General features: G+C 49.8%; 1 protein-coding gene across 3 annotated transcripts in view; it reads right to left on the reverse strand.

The window, feature by feature from the left end:
* The window catches only part of OSBPL3 (oxysterol binding protein like 3), a 131,655-nt gene that overhangs the window by 21,588 nt on the left and 91,256 nt on the right, over positions 1–18,811 (reverse strand). For 2 of the 3 annotated variants that reach the window (XM_084896331.1, XM_084896330.1), the window contains 6 exons: positions 18,369–18,496; positions 14,870–14,965; positions 10,001–10,135; positions 8,831–8,924; positions 5,455–5,705; positions 2,295–2,432 (listed from right to left, as the gene is read on the reverse strand). In XM_084896331.1, coding sequence (XP_084752457.1) covers positions 2,295–2,432; positions 5,455–5,705; positions 8,831–8,924; positions 10,001–10,135; positions 14,870–14,965; positions 18,369–18,496 — 842 coding nt within the window. The remainder of the gene's footprint in view (positions 1–2,294; positions 2,433–5,454; positions 5,706–8,830; positions 8,925–10,000; positions 10,136–14,869; positions 14,966–18,368; positions 18,497–18,811) is intronic. The other variant, XM_084896332.1, reaches the window with a different exon arrangement.

Genomic DNA, 18,811 nt, shown 5'->3' on the forward strand with positions numbered 1-18,811 from the left:
CAAGAGGCAACTGAGGCTCAGAAAACGCACGGCGCTTATACAAGGCCCGGCACCGAGCATCGCTTATACAAGGCCCGGCACCGAGCATGTGGGGGAGTCGGGATCTGGAAGCAGGTCTACTTTCTACCCAGCACACCCTCCGCTGCTCCCAAGGACCAGATCCCCCTACGCTGCTAACACGGACCAGATCTCTCTCACGCGCTGGCTTCCCAGGGATCCGGTTCACAGAACCAAAGACCATGTTACACAACGCTCTTTCCACCTCTGCGGCCCCCACCCCCCCAACCGCTGCAGCGGAAACCGGAGCAGGTGCTGAGCTCGGCCCTGCCGCCAGGGCTCACGTTACTATTGTTTCCTACACCTGCTCGCCCCGTCCTGATGTTGGCTGGGGCTCGGGGCTGTTTGGGGCCTTTATTTCTCCGCACGAGTGTGTAGAATGCCATGGTAACCAGACTACATTTTCATTTATTCTCATACCGTTTTCGGTTCGGTGCTGAAACAACCCACTTGAATTTGAATCGGATTATCATATCCCTTTAACTACTAATTTAACCCCCTCCCTCCCTGACACCGGGTTTAATTTCTCACTTTAGCCTCCAACCGGAGAGCTACTGGAAACGTGCTTTGGGATTACCGTGCATCCGTTTTCCCTTGGGAATGCTGCTTGCTGTGTGCAGTGAAGACCAGCACCCAGTGCATAAGGCTGACAGCCACCCCCCTTCCCTTCCTGCCCCAAAGCGCACCTCCTTCGGTAAAGAGGGCAGCAGGATGTCGGGAAGGGAAATAATATTTTAGCAGCCCCCTTCCCCCTCTTCCCTCAGCTCTCTAAGAACTGGGAGGAGAGAAATGCAGCAAAGCAATCATGTTTATGTTCCCAAGTGGACACGTAGGGATACACGGAGGGCGGGCATGTTTGGCTGCTGCTTTAACTGGGGTGGGGAGAATTGTCTTTATCTTTATTTTCATTACCTTTGCGCCCTGTTTTAGCTACACAGGTCCCTGCTGATGTATCTGGAGGCCGTCAGTATTACATAACACAAACCATGCCGTCCAGCAAGCGTGGAGAGCACACAGTCAGACCACACTTTTCACTTCAGGCCTCAGAGCTCTGTGGAGAGTCTCTCGTCAGCCCTGGCCAAGCCACCTGAGGTCTGTGCTGACCGTCACCCCAGCCACACTGCAGCCAGGGGAGCAGCTGACCGGGCCACAGCCCTAGTGAGAGGCGGAGCTGACCGTGAAGCAGAGTAGCCTCCGTCCTGTATAAAACTGCAGTGTAGACTGTCCCTAGTCCTGTGAACTCTGTCCCTTTAAGACGGTCTCTTATTCTATAAAAGGACCTTGTTTTTAGTTCAAATAATAGAAAAAGACAAACTTAACTGTCTGTCCTTGCAAACTAGACATCCAATGTAATAGACTAATATAGAATAATACTGATAATTTCCATATCCTTATGCCAAGTACTGATTCATTATGTATTTAAGGTTGCAACTGTCTGTAACAATAACTCCCACAGAGCTCTCTGCAATGCCTGCAAACAAAGAGGCTGGAAAAGTATAAACACGGGAGACTTCCTGTGTGTGGCGCTCAGAGATCTGGAAGAGACACCTCCCGCTGGGCCGAGTGCAATAAATAACTCTTCATTGGCTCATGAAGGTGTCTTGTATATCACTCATTGATTTATGATACAAGCTGTCCTTGCATAGCGTTCTCTGCGAATGGCGAGAGGGGCGGGCCGTGTGGAAGCTCGGGGACCGCGGCTCACGGGGGTGCCATGTGCCCATCTAGCCGAGCACAGGCATTCGCAGCCCCGGCGGGCGCTCTCCCAGCCCCGGGCAATGCCAGGCACGCGGTGTAGGCTCGATACATATTAATGGGCCGAGTGGATACATACATGAATGAACGATTATCCTTAAAATCAAGAACAATGCGTCTGTTTGGTGCTACCCCTCCCGATGGGGGCCAGAGTGATGGTGCCAACGAGCTGAGGGCGTCCTTTAAACCTAAATGGCAGCTGGGCAAACGCTCCTTCCTCAGCGATGTCCTCTCCCGGGACGTGGGCCGGAGCGGGCCCCGGGGATCCCGTGGCCGCGGAGAGAGCTGGACGGTGCCAGGCCCGCCATGCCCGGGCAGCGGCGCGGGGTCCGGGAAGGGAGCGCGGTCCCTCTCTCCCCGGGGAAGCCCTGTCCCCCCGAGCGGCTGGGAAGCCGGCGGAAGGAGGAACGCAGACAGGACGGCGCACACAGCACACGGGGCGGGGTGTGTGTGTGTGTGTGTGTGTGTGTATGTGTAACCACCTGCTCGGAGAAGAAGCGGAAGCCCTTGTCCTCGCGGATGCACTCGTACGTCTCGCCCAGCACCGGGTTGAAGGGCTTGCTGCCGGCGCGGTAGAAGCTGGACGCGTAGGCCGACACGGCGAAGGCGGCCACGTACACCTGCGGGGAGGAGAGGCCGTTACTGTCCTGTGACCGTGACGTTCGTTTTCACAACGATGTGAGCGAGGTAGAGGCTCCTTCCTCTCTGGGAGGCTTACTTCAGAAAGCCAAACACTTACCTCCGGCTTAAAAGACCACCAGACCGCCTGTGCTTTAATTTCTTATTTATTTTAATTTTAGTTTCATTTGTTTATTTTGAATTGATTCGTTCCCCCTTTTTTTAGGGAGGGAGGCTTAAAGAGAGAGGGAGAGAGACACACACAGAGACAGACAGACATTAACGTGAGAGAGAAGCATCCACTGGTCGCCTTCCTCCTGCACCCCCGCCGTGGATGTCCTGACCGGGAACCAAGCATGACCTGTGTGCCCGGGACCTGCTCCCCTGGCCGGGCCCAGCCTTGGCTTAAAGCTGCCGGTTTCAGTGACGTTGGCTGTGGCCTCAGAGACAAATGCAGCAAACACGTTCACACCGCCCATGTGTGCGGATGCCTCCCGGAGGCAGAGGCTGCCACACGCCCTGTGGACCACAGAGCCGCCCTGGGTGTGAGCGGCTCGGCTGGTCCTGCACCTCCGGACCTGACCACACCCGAGCATCCTGATGTCCTGCTAGGCTTTTGGGGAGGAGGAGGAGGAAGAAAAGCATCAAAAGCCAAACTTCCCTCCGATTTCAGGAATTGGCACCCTAGGTGTAACCAGTCCCAATCGGATGCTGTAGAAACAGCAAAACGCGGTTTTGACAAAAACACGTCTGTGCGAGTCGCTTCCTGAGCCCGAGCAGCAGGCCCGGGCGGGCACAGGGCCTGCCTCTGCGCGAGTCCTGCTCCAGGGGGAGGACGGACGGGAAACGCACCCGGGAAAGGAAGGAGAGCTACCGTGGCCAGAGGAAACCAGGCCCCCTATGGCCCTCACCCACGGTGAGGCCCTCCGCCTGTCTACCCGTCCCCCTTCCAGGATCCCAGTCTGCTTTCTGTCTTTCGGGGAGGGGGGCGGAGGGAATGAGGGCAGCAAAAAAATTAAACCTAAGCAGCAAGAGCAGCTTCTACTTTCCAACACTGAGCAGCAATCTCCACGTTCCCTCTCCCAGCACTGTAATGAAGCTGCTTCCCTCATCAGGGTTCCTGGATGCACACCTCCTCTCAGCCTCTCACCTCCTCTCAGCCTCTCACCTCTCTCAGCCTCTCACCTCTCTCAGCCACTCACATCTCTCAGCCACTCACACCCTCAGCCACTCACCTCTCTCAGCCACTCACCTCTCTCAGCCTCTCACCTCTCTCAGCCTCTCACCTCTCTCAGCCACTCACATCTCTCAGCCACTCACATCCCTCAGCCACTCACATCTCTCAGCCACTCCCAGGCAGGCCCCCCTTCCCTCAGCCACTCCCAGGCAGGGCCACTCCCCCCCCCCCCCCCCCCCACACACACACACAGAGGGCACCCTAGAGCGGCTGGTGGTTTATAAGCACAGATCACTATTTCCACTCAGCCTTTGTTCTTGAAACCTGGGTAAGTGTTCCTCTCTCTGCTTCCTCAATGCCCGCTACCTGTCAAACAGCAAGGTCACGGTCTCTATTCTGCACGCTGAGCCAGCCCCGAGTCGCCTTCCCAATTCAAACCAGACCAAAGTGCACGCATGAACCTGGAACCACTCCTAACGCTGAGGGGGCAGGCCCAGGCGAGCACCCTCCTTTTTGGCTGGAACGGCAGAGCTGTGTGCAGGGCTCAGGCTGACCCCACAGAGCAGTGAGCACAACCCGGCTCCCAGCTTTCCTGGGTTTCCCCTCCTGCACTTGGTGCCCAAAGGCAAATCCTTTGCTCAAACTTCTTCTCCAGGTCAGTTACAACCATCGGCTGAACATCCCCAGGGTTTCTTAACTGTGGCGAGAATGAAGCACCTGGAAGAATACCGCCCTCTTCAGAGCCAAGCTTTTCCGTCAAAGAAAGGAGCTGGCTTTGACACTTGCCTTAGAAGCTATTTGCTTCCCTTTGGTCAGCACCAACTCTCTGGGGGAGAGGAACGGAGATTGAAAAGACACCGGGCGTTTTCCTCTCCTACTCTTATCTTTGGCAACAAGAAAGCCTCCATCCCTGTGGAATGCCTCCGGGATGCCCCTTTCACCGACTAGAGTTCCCTTTGGTCTCCAAACCACTGAGGTAAAGACCTTTTAACTGGGATGGGAATGAGGAATGCTTAGCATTTAGGGAAGAATTCAGCTCCTGGGGCTGGAAGGTGGCTTTGTGACCTGAAGCCACAGGAGAGCCAGCCTCCACACAGCCACTCCCTGCTGAGCCGGTAACATGGTAACATGCGAGGAAGCAAAAAGAAGAGCCGCTCTTTGGAGAACGAAGTCAGCCACAGTCACGGAGAGGCCTGAGCCGTCCAGTCTTACCACCATGGAGTTCCCCCAAATGGGGAGCGAGGAGAAACACCCGGAGCCCCGCCAGTGGAAGCTGAGTGTGAGAACAAAGGTGACTCTAGGATGAGCCTCAGAAAGCACCCAGTAACAATTCTTTAGACTAAGGGGGGGAAGGAAACACAAAAAGAGCCTTTCTTAGGTGAAAATCTCTCCTGAGTGTTATTTTCTGGGGAAAAAAAAAACAAAACTAGGAAACAGCCGTGGAAATATTATTCCAAAAATAAACAAAATCATTCTCAAGGGAAATTTACCCGTGACGAGAAAAACAGCTTGAGAGATTAGATTTTGGCTGCCTGGGATAGTAAAAATAAATGCCCAGACAGCCCTCAGGGCAGGCTTTCCAGCCAGGCTTAGCAGAACAATCAGATGGAAAGTTCTGGAGAAAGAGGAAGCTGCAGAGCCACAGAGCAGAACTACCCCCAGGCGGGCGCCAGCTGTCACCAGGAAGCCCTCCCAGCTCCCCACCTCCCCTCCATATGGCCAGTCCTGACGGTGAGGCTGAGCCCAGCGGGCACAGGGGAGCCGAGGTCCCTGAGAAAGGAGCCTGTCACAGGACCGATGCCGGGGTCCCAGGGGCCCCAGGGGGCCGGCGGCCGGGCGAGCCTCACCATCCTCTCCTGGGCGCTGGGCACGCGCGCGGCCTTGTCCAGCAGCTCGCTGTACTCCAGCTCCTCGCAGAGCCTCTGCAGCGTGTTGAGCGGCTCGTTGAGCTCCACGGGCATGGCCACCTTGGACAGGTCCTTGCCGATGTTGTTCCTCAGGATGTTCCAGAGGCTCACGCTGCTGCCGCTGGGGCAGGGCGCAGGCAGGCATGTCCTCCTCCTGCACGGGGCTTCCCCGCCGCTCTCCGGAGCCGACCCTGGGAGGAAATAAGCCTGGTTGTCTCTACAAGTCTTTTTTTTTTTTAATTTCTTTATTGATGAAGCTATCATATATTTGTCCTCATCACCTCATTCCCATCCCCCACCCCTCCCCACTCATGCCCCCACCCCCCTATTGTCTTTGACCACTGGTTAGGCTCCTATGTGCGCACACAAGCCCTTTGGTTGATCTCTCCCTTGTATCCCCACCCTCCCCCACCTTCCCTCTGAGGCCCAATAGCCTGACCCATGGCTCTTTGTCTCTGGGTCTGTTCTTGTTCATCAGTCTATGCTGTTCATCATTTCCTCTACAAGTCTTTTCGCTTTATTCTATTTTTTAAAAGACCCATGAATGAAAACTTACCTAAAAAGTACTCAATTTTACTATTAATCTCAGTTATTCAGAATAGGACTGAAAGTCATACGATGGAAATGTTGCTCGACTAACTTAAGTACCAAAAATTACATGCACTAACATTCATGGACTTCATTCGCAGGCAGGTCGCCAAATCCCCAAGCGAAAGCCAGTTCTTCGTAGCTCTCTGTGCACTTGTACCAAAACTGGGATCTGTGTCCAGAGCAGGCTCCTATTTACACTTTTGCTCTTTTGACCTCTTTTTAAAGAGCACTTCAAATTCTATAAAAGCTTTTAAACTCTTAAAAATCACTTTAAATTCTGACAAAAGCAGCTGTGCTTATTCCAGGATAAGTATGAAAAAAAATACGATCCCGCTACCCAGATACAGGAGCCATCTATATTTTGGAGTGTTTTCACTCAGTGCGTTCTCACCCATATACCTCACACTGTATTGTATGCCTAGTTTCCTGTCCTGCTTATTCGGTTAGCATGTTATATCTGCATGCTATTCAGAGTTGTTCTAGCACATCATTTATAAAGACTGTAAAAAGGTCCATTCTATGGCTATGCCTCAATGGACTGAGTCACTCTTCTCCTGTGGGATTTGGGTTTATTTCCATGTGTTGCTATAAAGCAAACAAGTCGTGAACATTCATATTCCCAGATATTTGACCAACTCTGATACTTTTCATGGGAAACAGAGAACTGGGCTTACTATGCCATAAGCTGGGGCCGTTTTTAGACTTTGGGTTCATATGCGCGGAGGGCTCAGCGAACAGGCGGTATTGGCTACCGTCTGTGAGCCGCAGGGTGAGTGCCACCTCCGGGGGCTCTCTCGGGCTCGTCATCATTCGATGTTAATTTCTGACAAACTGTCTGCCCTCTCCACCTGTGTTATTTGCATTTATAAAATTCCTAGTGTGGCTTGGAATGCTTTCAAGAATGCTTTCTTCCTTTCTGAATTATCTGCTTTCCTATTTATATGGTAAGAGATAATCCTTTGTTTTTATAACTTAATCCCCACTTGACCTTTACTTTAAATTTGGTTCAGTGGGGTTTTTTTTGTTTTGTTTTGTTTTTAAATATATTTTTATTTATTTTTTAGAGAGGAAGGGAGAGTGATGGAGAGAAACATCGTGGGAGAAAATCATTGATCAGCTGCCTCCTGCACACCCTCTACCGGGAATTGAACTGTGACCTCCAGGTTCCTGGGCTGATGTGCAACCACTGTCCCCATCAGTGGTTTTCTGATGAATGAAACATTTTCGTGTTAGGTATTTGCTCCCTTTGTGACAGCTTCCACTGCTTTGTGCCCTGAAATTCTTCTCCCATCCCAACTGTGTCTGTTTACACAGGAACTCTGCCTCACACCAACGTTATGAGCAAGGGGTGAGCTGGATGTCTCTCTCTCTCTCTCCCTCTCCCTTCCTCTCTGAAACGAAGACATGAGCACCTGACTTCCCGCAGGTGTGATGCTGAAAGGACGCTCTCCCACAGTTTGGTAAAACGCCTGCCCTTCTGTGGTTCCCAAAAGCAGGCTCATTGGCATTCAGATAACAACGTCATCATATTTCACATACACTGACTGAGCTGGGAGCAGGGAAATACCAAAAAGGATTTGACTGGTCCCTGTCCTCCACGTAGATAAGAAAACAGGTCATGCCGAAACCGATTTGGCTCAGTGGATATAGCGTCGGTCTGCGGACTGAAGGGTGCCAGGTTCGATTCCGGTCAAGGGCATGTACCTTGGTTGCGGGCATATCCCCAGTAGGGGGTGTGCAAGAGGCAGCTGATCGATGTTTCTCTCTCATCGATGTTTCTAACTCTCTGTCCTTCTCTCTTCCTCTCTGTAAAAAAATCAATAAAATATAAAATAAAAAAAGAAAAGAAAACAGGTGGTGCCTTGGGTAGCCAGCACGGCAAACCTAGAGACCTGAGGCACACGAGTACCGGGAGTTTTGGATGCTACAGGTCCCAGGCGGAGAACTGTCCACTGGGCAGAGGACCCAGGCGGAGAACTGCCCAATGGGCAGAGGACCCAGGCGGAGAACTGCCCAATGGGCAGAGGACCCAGGCGGAGAACTGCCCAGTGGGCAGAGGACCCAGGCGGAGAACTGCCCAGTGGGCAGAGGACCCAGGCGGAGAACTGCCCACTGGGCAGATTCCTCGCACGGGCACCTCGCTTAACCGACCTCCGTCTGCTCACGGAACTGCTAGATCAGAGCTGTTTGGGAGGAGCCAAGACATTCGGTGTTCCATGGTTCAGACAGTTCCTGGCCATCAATCCCACTCCTGGGATCAACCAGTAATAGATGACCATCTCAGAAAGCCTTCAGAGCCCCCACTTGTAGGAGGCCTCAGTGTGCTACTTACACAGGTGTTATTGTAAAGAACCTGAGGCTAAATTACCATTCAGACCAGACCTTTTATTTATATAAGCCCCGTAGAATTCCTCAATTATGAAAACCACTAGATACCTACAGGCAAAGAGTTATATTCTAATATGTTTGCAGAAAGAACGTTTGACCAATAAGGGATATCGGTTGCACTAATCTTTGGTATTTATATAACTGGTACACCCTCACTTTAGAAAACAGAAATTTACACAAGTAGGCAAAGCTATGTGAATGCAAACGTCTTTCTCTGTGAGTGAGGAGTCCTGTCCTCCCACCTGACTGTGAAACCTGGAGAGGGGATCATATGAATTTTCTTACAGATTCTGTCCCAGCTCTCGGACTTTCAGAGGTCAGATCACGTCAGTCTTACCCAAGGTCTGTCTCTCGTTGTCCAGGTCATTACTGAGATTGTCCACCGACAGGTTATCACTGATGTCACTGGCATAGGAGTCGTCCTCGGAGCCCTGTGGGAGAGAAGAAATGAGGTGCTTAGAGGGAGAGCAAACAGCCAGTGTTCCCAGAAATACCAAAAAGGATTTGACTGGTCCCTGTCCTCCACGTAGATAAGAAAACAGGTCATGCCGAAACCGATTTGGCTCAGTGGATTGGCTCACAATCAGCAAACACGTCCCATCCCACTTGGGAACCAGAGGAGTAACTCCGGACGCTGCTTTTACTGGGGCCGCTCACCGGCCTGCCTAGGGGCCTTTGAGGCAAACAGCTGATATTAAAATCCTCGCACTTAAGTTCTCACAAGGAAAACACAGGTAAACTCAAGATTTTGGTTGTTATTAAAATTCTTATTAACTCAGGCTGCATTTTCAGAATGTGTTAGTGTTTTGGGTAGAATGAGTTACAATTTGTCTCTGAACTATTTGTGAAAAAAGTAATCTTCGATAGAAATTAATAAGCAAGAGGGGTACTTCTAAAGGGATAAAATTATCAATACACACACTATACATAGCAAGGCCAATTATGACACTTGCCTCCTCAGGAGAGTATGAATTTTATGCATCAATTTAAAATAATCTTGTTAAAAAAATAAAAAAATAAAAAAATATTGTTATATATGGTAAAGTACTATAATGACCATATTACAACATTATGATGACATAATAATTGTTAATCAGCTTAACAATAACCCACAACCTTCGGACCAACTGATGACATAATAATTGTATGTTGTAAATCAGTACAGGCTGAATTCAATGATTAAAACATATCCATGATGCTAATTTCTGGCCCTGGAGGTAGAAATATTACATATCAAATCGCTAATAGTCAAATTCATTAACCTGTAATTGAAAAGAGGGATAGCAAAGCAAGTAACAGAAATAGGGATGCCCAACACCTGCTTTCCCAGCTTTTAATTCTAAGGTCTTGTAGCCTTTTGTGCAATGAGGGGCAGGAGTTGTAACAAGATCTCAGAATACACCGGCAGAAAGGAGCGCTGAGCTTAGTGTTTCTATGTGAGATGCCCCGAGTGGCACAGCGCAGAGGGGACTCTGCGGCAGGCACGTAGCTGAGCACCAGGCCACACCTCGTTCTCAGAGGAGCTGGGCGACAGCAGGACCTCCTGGGCGTCGAAGAACTCGGACAGGGAGTCGGTGATGGAGAGCCGGCTCTCGTTCGAGAGCTGATGGACCAGCGGCCGGTTGTCGTCGGTGGAGTTCTCCTATTGAAAACACAAACACAAGGACACAGACATACTTAGAAACAGTCTCAAGAGCAGCAGGACACACGGCTGGTGTGGGGGCGTGATACGCAAGGTCACAGGTCCATGCACACAAGCAGCTCAAAGCAGAGGTCAGCTGCGCAGCGGAGGGGAAAGGAGCCGCACATGGAATAAAACGAGAAACACAGGTCTCCTCCGAACGGGCGCCTCACCTACAGGCACCACGCTGCTCCGGCACATGAGCGCATCTCAAGGCCAGAGAGAGAGAGAGACTGCCCAGGCCAGTCTTGGTGGCATTTGAGAGGGAAACACTCGGACACTCTGAATTCTATCCCCTTATTCTCCTCCGCGGCAGGATGCTGCTCACACCCGACACGCGTGTCCTTGCGTGGCCAGCAGCCTCGCTTCCTTCTGCCCCACGGGCTCCCGGAGGCCAGCGTGCTGCTGGCGAGCCGTCCTTTGACAAATAAACAGTGCGTGTTGGTCCAGAGTGCCCCCGGTGGCAGGTCATTCATCATTCATGGGGAGATGATGAAATAAATCCCCTCTGTCTCTCCAACACTATGGCTCCGCGAGGGCAGGCAGTCCCCAAGCCCCTGTAGAGGCTGCCACGCAGATAACACAGCAGCACACCCACCGCGATGCTCGCATTGGCCCGGCTCTCCGTCCCTTCCTCCCTGATTCCCACTCACTGAGGCCAGAAGCCTGGTTTTATCCATCACTGGGCCTAACACCCTCCCCGCCCCCCCAAAGGGAGGGCAGTTTGATTTTTAAGGGGGGAATTAGAGAATGAGTTATTAACAGTGAATTTTTTGCATTTCTTATGGTTCTAGGGGCCTCATATAGAGTGTATATATATATATATATATATATATATATATATATATATATATATATTGACATATTTATGCATTCCAGTTCTCTATTGTATGTCCTAAAACTTTATTTGCTATTTTTCCATATTTAATTTTTTAAAAACAAATGCTTAGTGGTTTCTTCCTCAGTACTTCAGCTGTCCTTTTGCTCTTTTATTTTTCTCTTTCATGGATGCCATGTTCTTTGGAAGTTTGTTTAGACCAAGTTCATGGCCTTCTAAGCTTCCTCCGCATGAATAGGAGTTCACTTTTTGAATAATATGAATTATATGTCATCGGGGGGAGACGTCGGGATTTTAGAGATGCCCAGGCGGGGTGCTCAACGGCGGACTCTCATCGCTGACACAGGGCAGGCCTCTGGATGAGGTGCCTCCCCCGGGGACACGTGTAAAATGCGACCCCTTTGTCTCGGATCCTTCCTAACTAAGACAGCTGGCCCGAGGCATTCGCTCTGAGACCCTCCCCACTTCAATGTCCACACAGCCTTCTGAGGGCAGGCTTCTCTACCCTAACACAGGCTACCGTGGGATCTGCAAATAAGCACCCCCGGCGTACCCCCTCCACCCGTGCCTCCAGGGACAGGGAGTCAGCGTGTGAGCGGGAGTCCTGCAGTGCTCACTGCGGCCCTGTCCTCGGGGTGCGCGGCCACGTCAGACCCTAATGACTTATTCAGCTGCTCCCCTCATCAATTATTACTGGCCACGCGCTCTCCTCCCTCCTCCCGGACCGAAGCGTCAGAGGATGTCTGGGCTGGTCAACGCCGACAGGGACACCCCAGCCCAGGCCCTCTGCTGTGCTGCGCCCCAGCTGCGGGCGATCCATACCCACGGGAGCTCACGGGCTGCACCCGGCACAGCGTCTGCACCGCCCGGGGCTCCGTTTATCAGCATGTCAATCCGGTCAGTTCAGTGAGATGATGGCCCCTCAGGTTTGCCTATTTTTTCAGTTACAAACAATGAGCCGAGAAAAGAGAGGGAGCCCAGAATCCCATCACCCTGAAGCGACCGCAGCCACTATTTTGACACATTTCTCTACGACCCTCTCTACACGGATAGCTTTGCTGTGAAATAACTGCAATCTCTATCCATTTAATTTCATAAACTTCCCCCAAACAACACTGCGCTATAATTATTTTCAAAATGAACATCTGTTCTAAAGATAAAACTAACAGGTTCAAAACGGAAAATACAAAAAGTAAACAAACATCATTTAAAGTCTCATTTCCCACGCCCTGACCAGTTTGGCTCAGTGGATAGAGCGTCGGTCTGCCGATTCCGGTCAAGGGCATGTACCTTGGATGTGGGTACATCCCCAGTAGGGGTGTGCAAGAGGCAGCTGATCGATGTTTCTAACTCTCTATGCCTCTCCCTTCCTCTCTGTAAAAAAATCAACAAAATATATTATAAAAATAAATAAATAAATAAAGTCTCATTCCCCAGATGTGGCTCCTATTAAGCTGGTGATGTATTTTTTTGTATTAAGATATTTGGGTGTAATTTTTTTTGTGCGTGAAACATTGGAACCCCACTGTCCATTGTCTTCTCTAATCTGCTCTAGTCACGTGACATCACATTGTGCGCTCTTCCCCGGGCTGGTACAAGTTCTCTGGCACAATGACCTTTAGCTGATACATGTTTTATTTTAATTGTGTGTCACAGGGAACCATTTCCTTTATTAGACATTAAATGTGTTTCCAAATTTGTAAAGGTGGTGAACATGCTAGCAAATGTGTCTTTGACTGTATCTCATTACTCCTTAGACTCAGTTCTCAGAACTGGAATTATTAAAAATGTTAAAGGTAAAACATATGTCACCTCACTGCACCAGCAAGCAAGAGCTCCTCTGCTTTCTCCACACACTGTGTGCGAGTGTCTTGTTTTAATTAGCGTTTCTTAGTTAAGAATTAGGTTGAACATTTTGTCCTTTTTGAAAAAGAAACTGGATATAGAGATGCTAACACCGTAGGAGGCCCACCCTCTGCATTTCTTCACACTTTCCTGTGAATTTACATATATTACTAAACGAAGGTTTTTCAAAAATTATCTGTACTTGGGGTAAACTGTGTCTCCCCTCTCCCCCGATTTATTTGTTGAGGTCTTATGTTGCTTGCTATTATTTATTAATTATTTAAGTATTAAATACATTATCATCTATTTAGCATTATTTAAATCTGTCATTTTCTCTGAAAAAATTTTTCCTAGTCTATTATATGCATTTTTTTCTTTAAATATATTTTATTGATTTCAGAGAGGAAGAGAGAGATAGAAATATCAATGATGAGAGAGAATCACTGATTGGCTGCCTCCTGCACACCCCTACTAGGGATCGAGCCAGCAACCCAGGCATGTGCCCTTGGCCGGAATCAAACCTGGGACCCTTCAGTCCACAGGCCAACACTCCATCCATTGAGCCAAGCCAGCTAGGACTGTGCGCTCTCTTTTCACACACACCATTTTCCCCCTAATAAAAAAAAAGCCAAATCCAGTCAACATTTATTTTGTAACTTTCCCTATAATTTCCACATTTAGGAAGTCCTCCCTACTCTAGGTACTTACTAAATATATTTTTAAAGGTTTTTAAAATCGATTTTTAGAGAGAGAGCAATGGAGGGGAGAGAAACATTGATGTGAGGGCAACACATCAATCGGCTGCTTCCTGCATACTCCTCCCCACCCCCCCACCCCTGCCATGAGGGATCAAGCCCACAACTCTTGTGCCCGAGACTATGCCCAACCAACAGCCAGGGCTTGATAAATATTTCAATCAATGTTTTTCAGGTTGAATTTTTCTATTTAACTCTAATTCTCCAGTGATTCATTTTAGTGTGCAATGGGAGATGTAAACTGCTTTCCAGATTGCTTTTGAGCTGTGCCAACCTAACTGATTGAATAATCCATCTCTTTCCCATTGGTTTTTGAGCCTCTTCTTTCACGGCTATTTATTTTACATGTAAAACCGTGTTTATGCCTGAGGCAGTCATTCTGCCCATCCTGAACCATCACCGCAGTGCCTCTGGGCCTGGCAGCTGTGCGCGGACTCATTCCAGCCTCTCATCTCCTTTCAAATTCTTACACACACACACACACACACACAAACACACACACACACACACACACACACACACACACACACCCCTTTTTTATTATCTTCTTATTTTTTATTTTAAATGCCCTCAGTCTAATAAATTTGTTAATAAAAAACTCCCACATCTGAGAAAGGCACATTACCGCAAAAGATGACTAAAAACAGCTGTAACCCTAACCACCCTTTTCTACTTCTCAAGCAATTCCCTTGTATTTTTCCGAAATGTCTCATGGCACACACCTTCGGAGAGTATTTTAGATAAACACCCCAAGTCTTGAGAAAAGACATCTTTAATGTCGTTGTAAGAGTATTTCTTCCCTCAGAGGGTAAGGCTGTGCTTTTAAAAGGAGGAAGAGAAGCATCGCAGGAGAAGGAGAAGGGAACGGGGGGGAGGAGGAGTGGGTCTCACAGAGGAAGCCCGGGAACTGGGGGGCTGAGGTTTCTCCAGAAGGCGGAGAACTTGTCTCTGGGCAGTACCGTCCCAGGAGACGGGACGCTCAGGAGAAGAACGGGGAGAGAAGCACAAAGGGTGGGAGAGTCCTGAGGGTCAGGGGGAGCAGTGTTTAAATGCAGTTAACAGCAGACTCAGGAAAGCCTTGGGGTCCGGGAACCTGGCCCCGGCGGAGGGCGGTGGGGTGTGGGAGCCGTGGGGTGAGCAGCCCTCTGCAGGGAGGAGGGAGCCTGCAGGGAGGAGGGAGCCTGCAGGGAGGAGGGAGCCAGGCGCCCTGCGGGATCACAGAGGCTCCCAGGCCTTACCAGACGGGACCTTACCCACCTCTGCCAGGCTGTCAGCAGCAGGGGGCTCGAGGAGCAGGGACTCGGCATGGATTCTGCGCAAGCGTTCTTTAAGGTCTGTGTTTTGTGCTAGCGCCTGGAACACGTCAAAAACAGTGTTTCAGAGAAGCTCAGGGTGGGCCCGAGTGGCAGGGCCCAGGGCACCTCCTGGGCTTTCTCCTTGGTTATTATCCAACAGGGTACGGCTCTGAGACGCCTGGGAATAAAAGGTATTAAATTCTGGACACGAGGGCCCTTCTCCAATCTCATCTCCAGAGGTGGAAGGAGAGGTTAGTAAGGCTTTTTAAATTTTTTTAATTTATTTTTTGGTGGAAAGGAAATCACGAGCAGCCAGCTCCTGTTCTGACCAGTGGTTTCACGGACCCTCCCGCTCCCCGGCGGTGTCCGCGGTGTCGCTCGGGACCCCAGGAGGGGGTCGGCCCCAGGCGGACACCCACACCCACGGGGGCTCAGGTCCCTTATGCAGGGGGCGTAGTATTTTCGCAGGACCTATGCACACTCTCTTGCACACTTTAAAGTCTCTAGCTTACTTATGCTGCCGCATACAATGTAAGTAGTCGTGATGTTGTATTGTTTAGGGAATAATGACAGGAAGAAAGTCTGTACACGTCTGGTACAGACCCCGCCATCGCAGCCATTACAGCCATAGTAGGCATCATGGGCCTAACTACAGGGTCCATGGCAGCAACAATGTAACATTTTTTTGAAGAATATTTTCTGCCCCAGCCGGTTTGGCTCAGTGGGTAGAGCTTTGGCCTGCGGACTAAAGGGTCCCCGGGGTTCGATTCTCACCAAGGGCACGTGCCCCAGTAAGGGATGTGCAGGCAGCGATTGGTGATTCTCTCTCATAATGGATGTTTCTACCTCTCTCTCCCTGTCCCTTCCTCTTTGAAATCAATAAAAATATATTTAAAAAAAAAAAAAAAAAAAAAAAAGCCTTGTTCAGCTAAACCCGTGGGTATGGAGCCTGGGGACACGGAGGGCTACTGCAGTCTCTGAGGGCCACGGCCCTCCCTAATGATTCCAAGCTTCTCTCCTCTTCAAAAAGATGCTGCTCTCACCCTGTAGGATTGGCCATATTTTAATGTTTTCCAAGGATCACACCAGTTGAATTAGATCTTGGAAAGCAGGATTTCGTGGAGAATTAATTTTACTGTTTCCCAATATAGCAAGCTTTTGATTGTTTGACTCATTCTTCATGATAAAGACATTTGATTTTTAAAGAAAAGGAAAACAAAACTCACTTACCTGGATGAGGGCTCAGAGCCAGGGCCCTGGAATGAAGGTGTAAGATAGGAGGCGGGTGTGTGTGTGTGTGTGTGTGTGTGTGTGTGTGTGTGTGGAGGTGGGGGGGGTTACCCCACCGCTGTGATCTCTCCCTGGGCGGCTCTGATTCCCTCCCCCGACCTCTCAACTGGGAAGGAACTGGCTTGCCAGTAAAGGAAGGCATGTCCTTCACGCCTCTGCCCTGTGAGCTAGCTGCTCTCCAAGGTCTGTCCCCCAGACATCCCCAGATCCATTCCGCCAGTCTGTCTGTCTTCCGGATCTCTTCCAAGAATCTCACAGCCTCCCCCAGGGCCGACCTGCAGAGGATGTGGCGCGGCGGGAATCTCTAGCAAAGATCGTGGCTTTATTGTTATACCCATGAATGGAACGGGTTATTTGGAAATTCCTGAAAACCATTCAGGAAACACTGAGTAAACGTTTCTTAAACACACAGAGCAGAGATTGTTCCATGCAGCAACACGCTCTACACTTGCTTTATTCTGGCCACTGAGCCGCTGGGACCTTAAAGTAAGCGGCTAGAATCTATACCAGGGGCTGGACTCTGCCACAGGCAAAAGGAAAACACAGACTGCACACACTACACAGCACATACGTTCTGACAGCCCCGAGATGGCCTTATAGTTTTACTTTGTGGAAAACCAATTTAATCAGGAACCTAAGACAGAAAGGAAAGCATTGCTCTGTTTTATCTTAAGTTTCCAAAATCCTGAACAGGGCTGAGAGGGCCTTTCTTAGCGAAGGTGAGACGACTGTGGCCTGGGACACCAGGGCCAAGTGCCTCTCACCAGTCTCTACCAGAGGAGGCCAGCCTCACGGACAGGTGCCTCTGAAAGCCGACCTCCTGGAACAATGAGAAATGCTTTTGCTACTAAATAAACTAGAAAGAGAGAGAGAGAGAGAGAGAGAGAGAGAGAGAGAGAGAGAGAGAGAGAGAAATCTCGCTTCTCTGGAACCAGGGCAGCGCCCAGCCTGAGGCTGGCCACTCCAGTCCCACGGGGTGTTGCTCTTTTTGACCTTGACGATCGCCGAGCTCCTCAGGCTCCGGGCCCGCAGTCAGTCCACATTGTTTCTTATTTCTTTCAAAGGTGACGTACTTGAAATGTCCAACCGAGTGCATACTCCTTGGGTACTTACAATAACAGTAAGTACTCCTGGTAATGCATTTACCATTACCATTACCATTACCACCATTATGCCAAGACCATGACTCTTTTCAGCAACATGGTGATAGGAAGCACGAATGGCTACTGTCTCTCAGTTGGCTTCTGAGAACAAGAGTCTAAAATGTATCTCCCCTCCCTGACCCTAAATGGGAAGTCCAGTATTTCTTGTGATGGCAATTTCTCGGTGCGCACACTCTCTTGTTCCCACGGGAATTCCAAAGGACGAGCAAAAGGAGAAGCAAATGAGCATGTCATCTGAAAACTCCCCTCGCTTTCCGACAGACACAAAGGGAGCAGCCAGACCACAGCAGCCGCTGAAGGCAGAGAGTTCTAGGACACAGCCCTTCTGGGGAGCCTGGCTCTCGTGAGGAATAAACTGGAGTCGATAAAAAAAAGAACAAATAACAGAAAGGCTTCCTGATGGACGGCCGAGGCCTGACTTCCGGGTACAAAGGCAGACTGTTCCCTACGCGGCCTGTGACTCACCTCCCACTGCCCAAGGGCAGGGGAAGCTAAATGTTTCCTACGATCAAATCAGATCAAGTCAACTCAAATAAAATCAAATCATTTTCACGTCTTTGGAAGAGTGGTAGTAGAATCTGTGCTGTGCAGCAGAGAGGACAGGGTGAACTTAGAATTTAGTTCTGCTGCCTGTGACTTGGGAAGTCAGTCTAAGCGTGTGAAGTCTTAGGTACAGAAATGTCCGACTGTCAGATGCTGTAAGCGCAAACCAATGTCTGACACACACACACACACACACACACACACACACACACACACACCACAAAAGCTCTACAGAATCTAAGAAGGAGGAAACCAAACATGAAGTATAGCTTACGCTACTAGGATTTGGGTAGGGTTAGTTTGGGTGTTTAGAATAAGCAGATCTGATGAAAGAATCGAATATAATTTGGATAATTTGTTTGGTTTTCTCGAGAATTTCCCACACAGCCGCGGAGAGGAAAATACAGGAGGTTCAGGAGCCTGGCCGCACTGCCGGGCGTTGGGGGACGCGGACATGGCACTTACAGAGGACAGGGCGCGCTTCAGCCCCAGGGCCTGGGCGGAGGGGGACGCGGCGTCCTGCTCCATCAGCTGCTTCAGCTTCTCCCTCTCCGTGGAGATGGTGTTAAAAGCCGACCTTAAAGTGAAGTAAACTATAAAGATATAATTATTATAAAAAGGAAGGAAGGAAGAGGCATAACTTAAAGCCGACCTTAAAGTGAAGTAAACTATAAAGATATAATTATTATAAAAAGGAAGGAAAGAAGAGGCATGAAATATAGAGAGATGTATCTTTTTTTTTTTTTTTAAATATATTTTATTGATTTTTTACAGAGAGGAGGAGAGAGGGATAGAGAGCTAGAAACGTCGATGAGAGAGAAACATCGACCAGCTGCCTCTTGCACACCCCCTACTGGGGATGTGCCCGCAACCAATGTACATGCCCTTGACCGGAATCGAACCTGGGA

Source organism: Pipistrellus hanaki (genome assembly GCF_964339955.1).
Source record: "Pipistrellus hanaki genome assembly, chromosome: 10".
Taxonomy (NCBI): domain Eukaryota; kingdom Metazoa; phylum Chordata; class Mammalia; order Chiroptera; family Vespertilionidae; genus Pipistrellus; species Pipistrellus hanaki.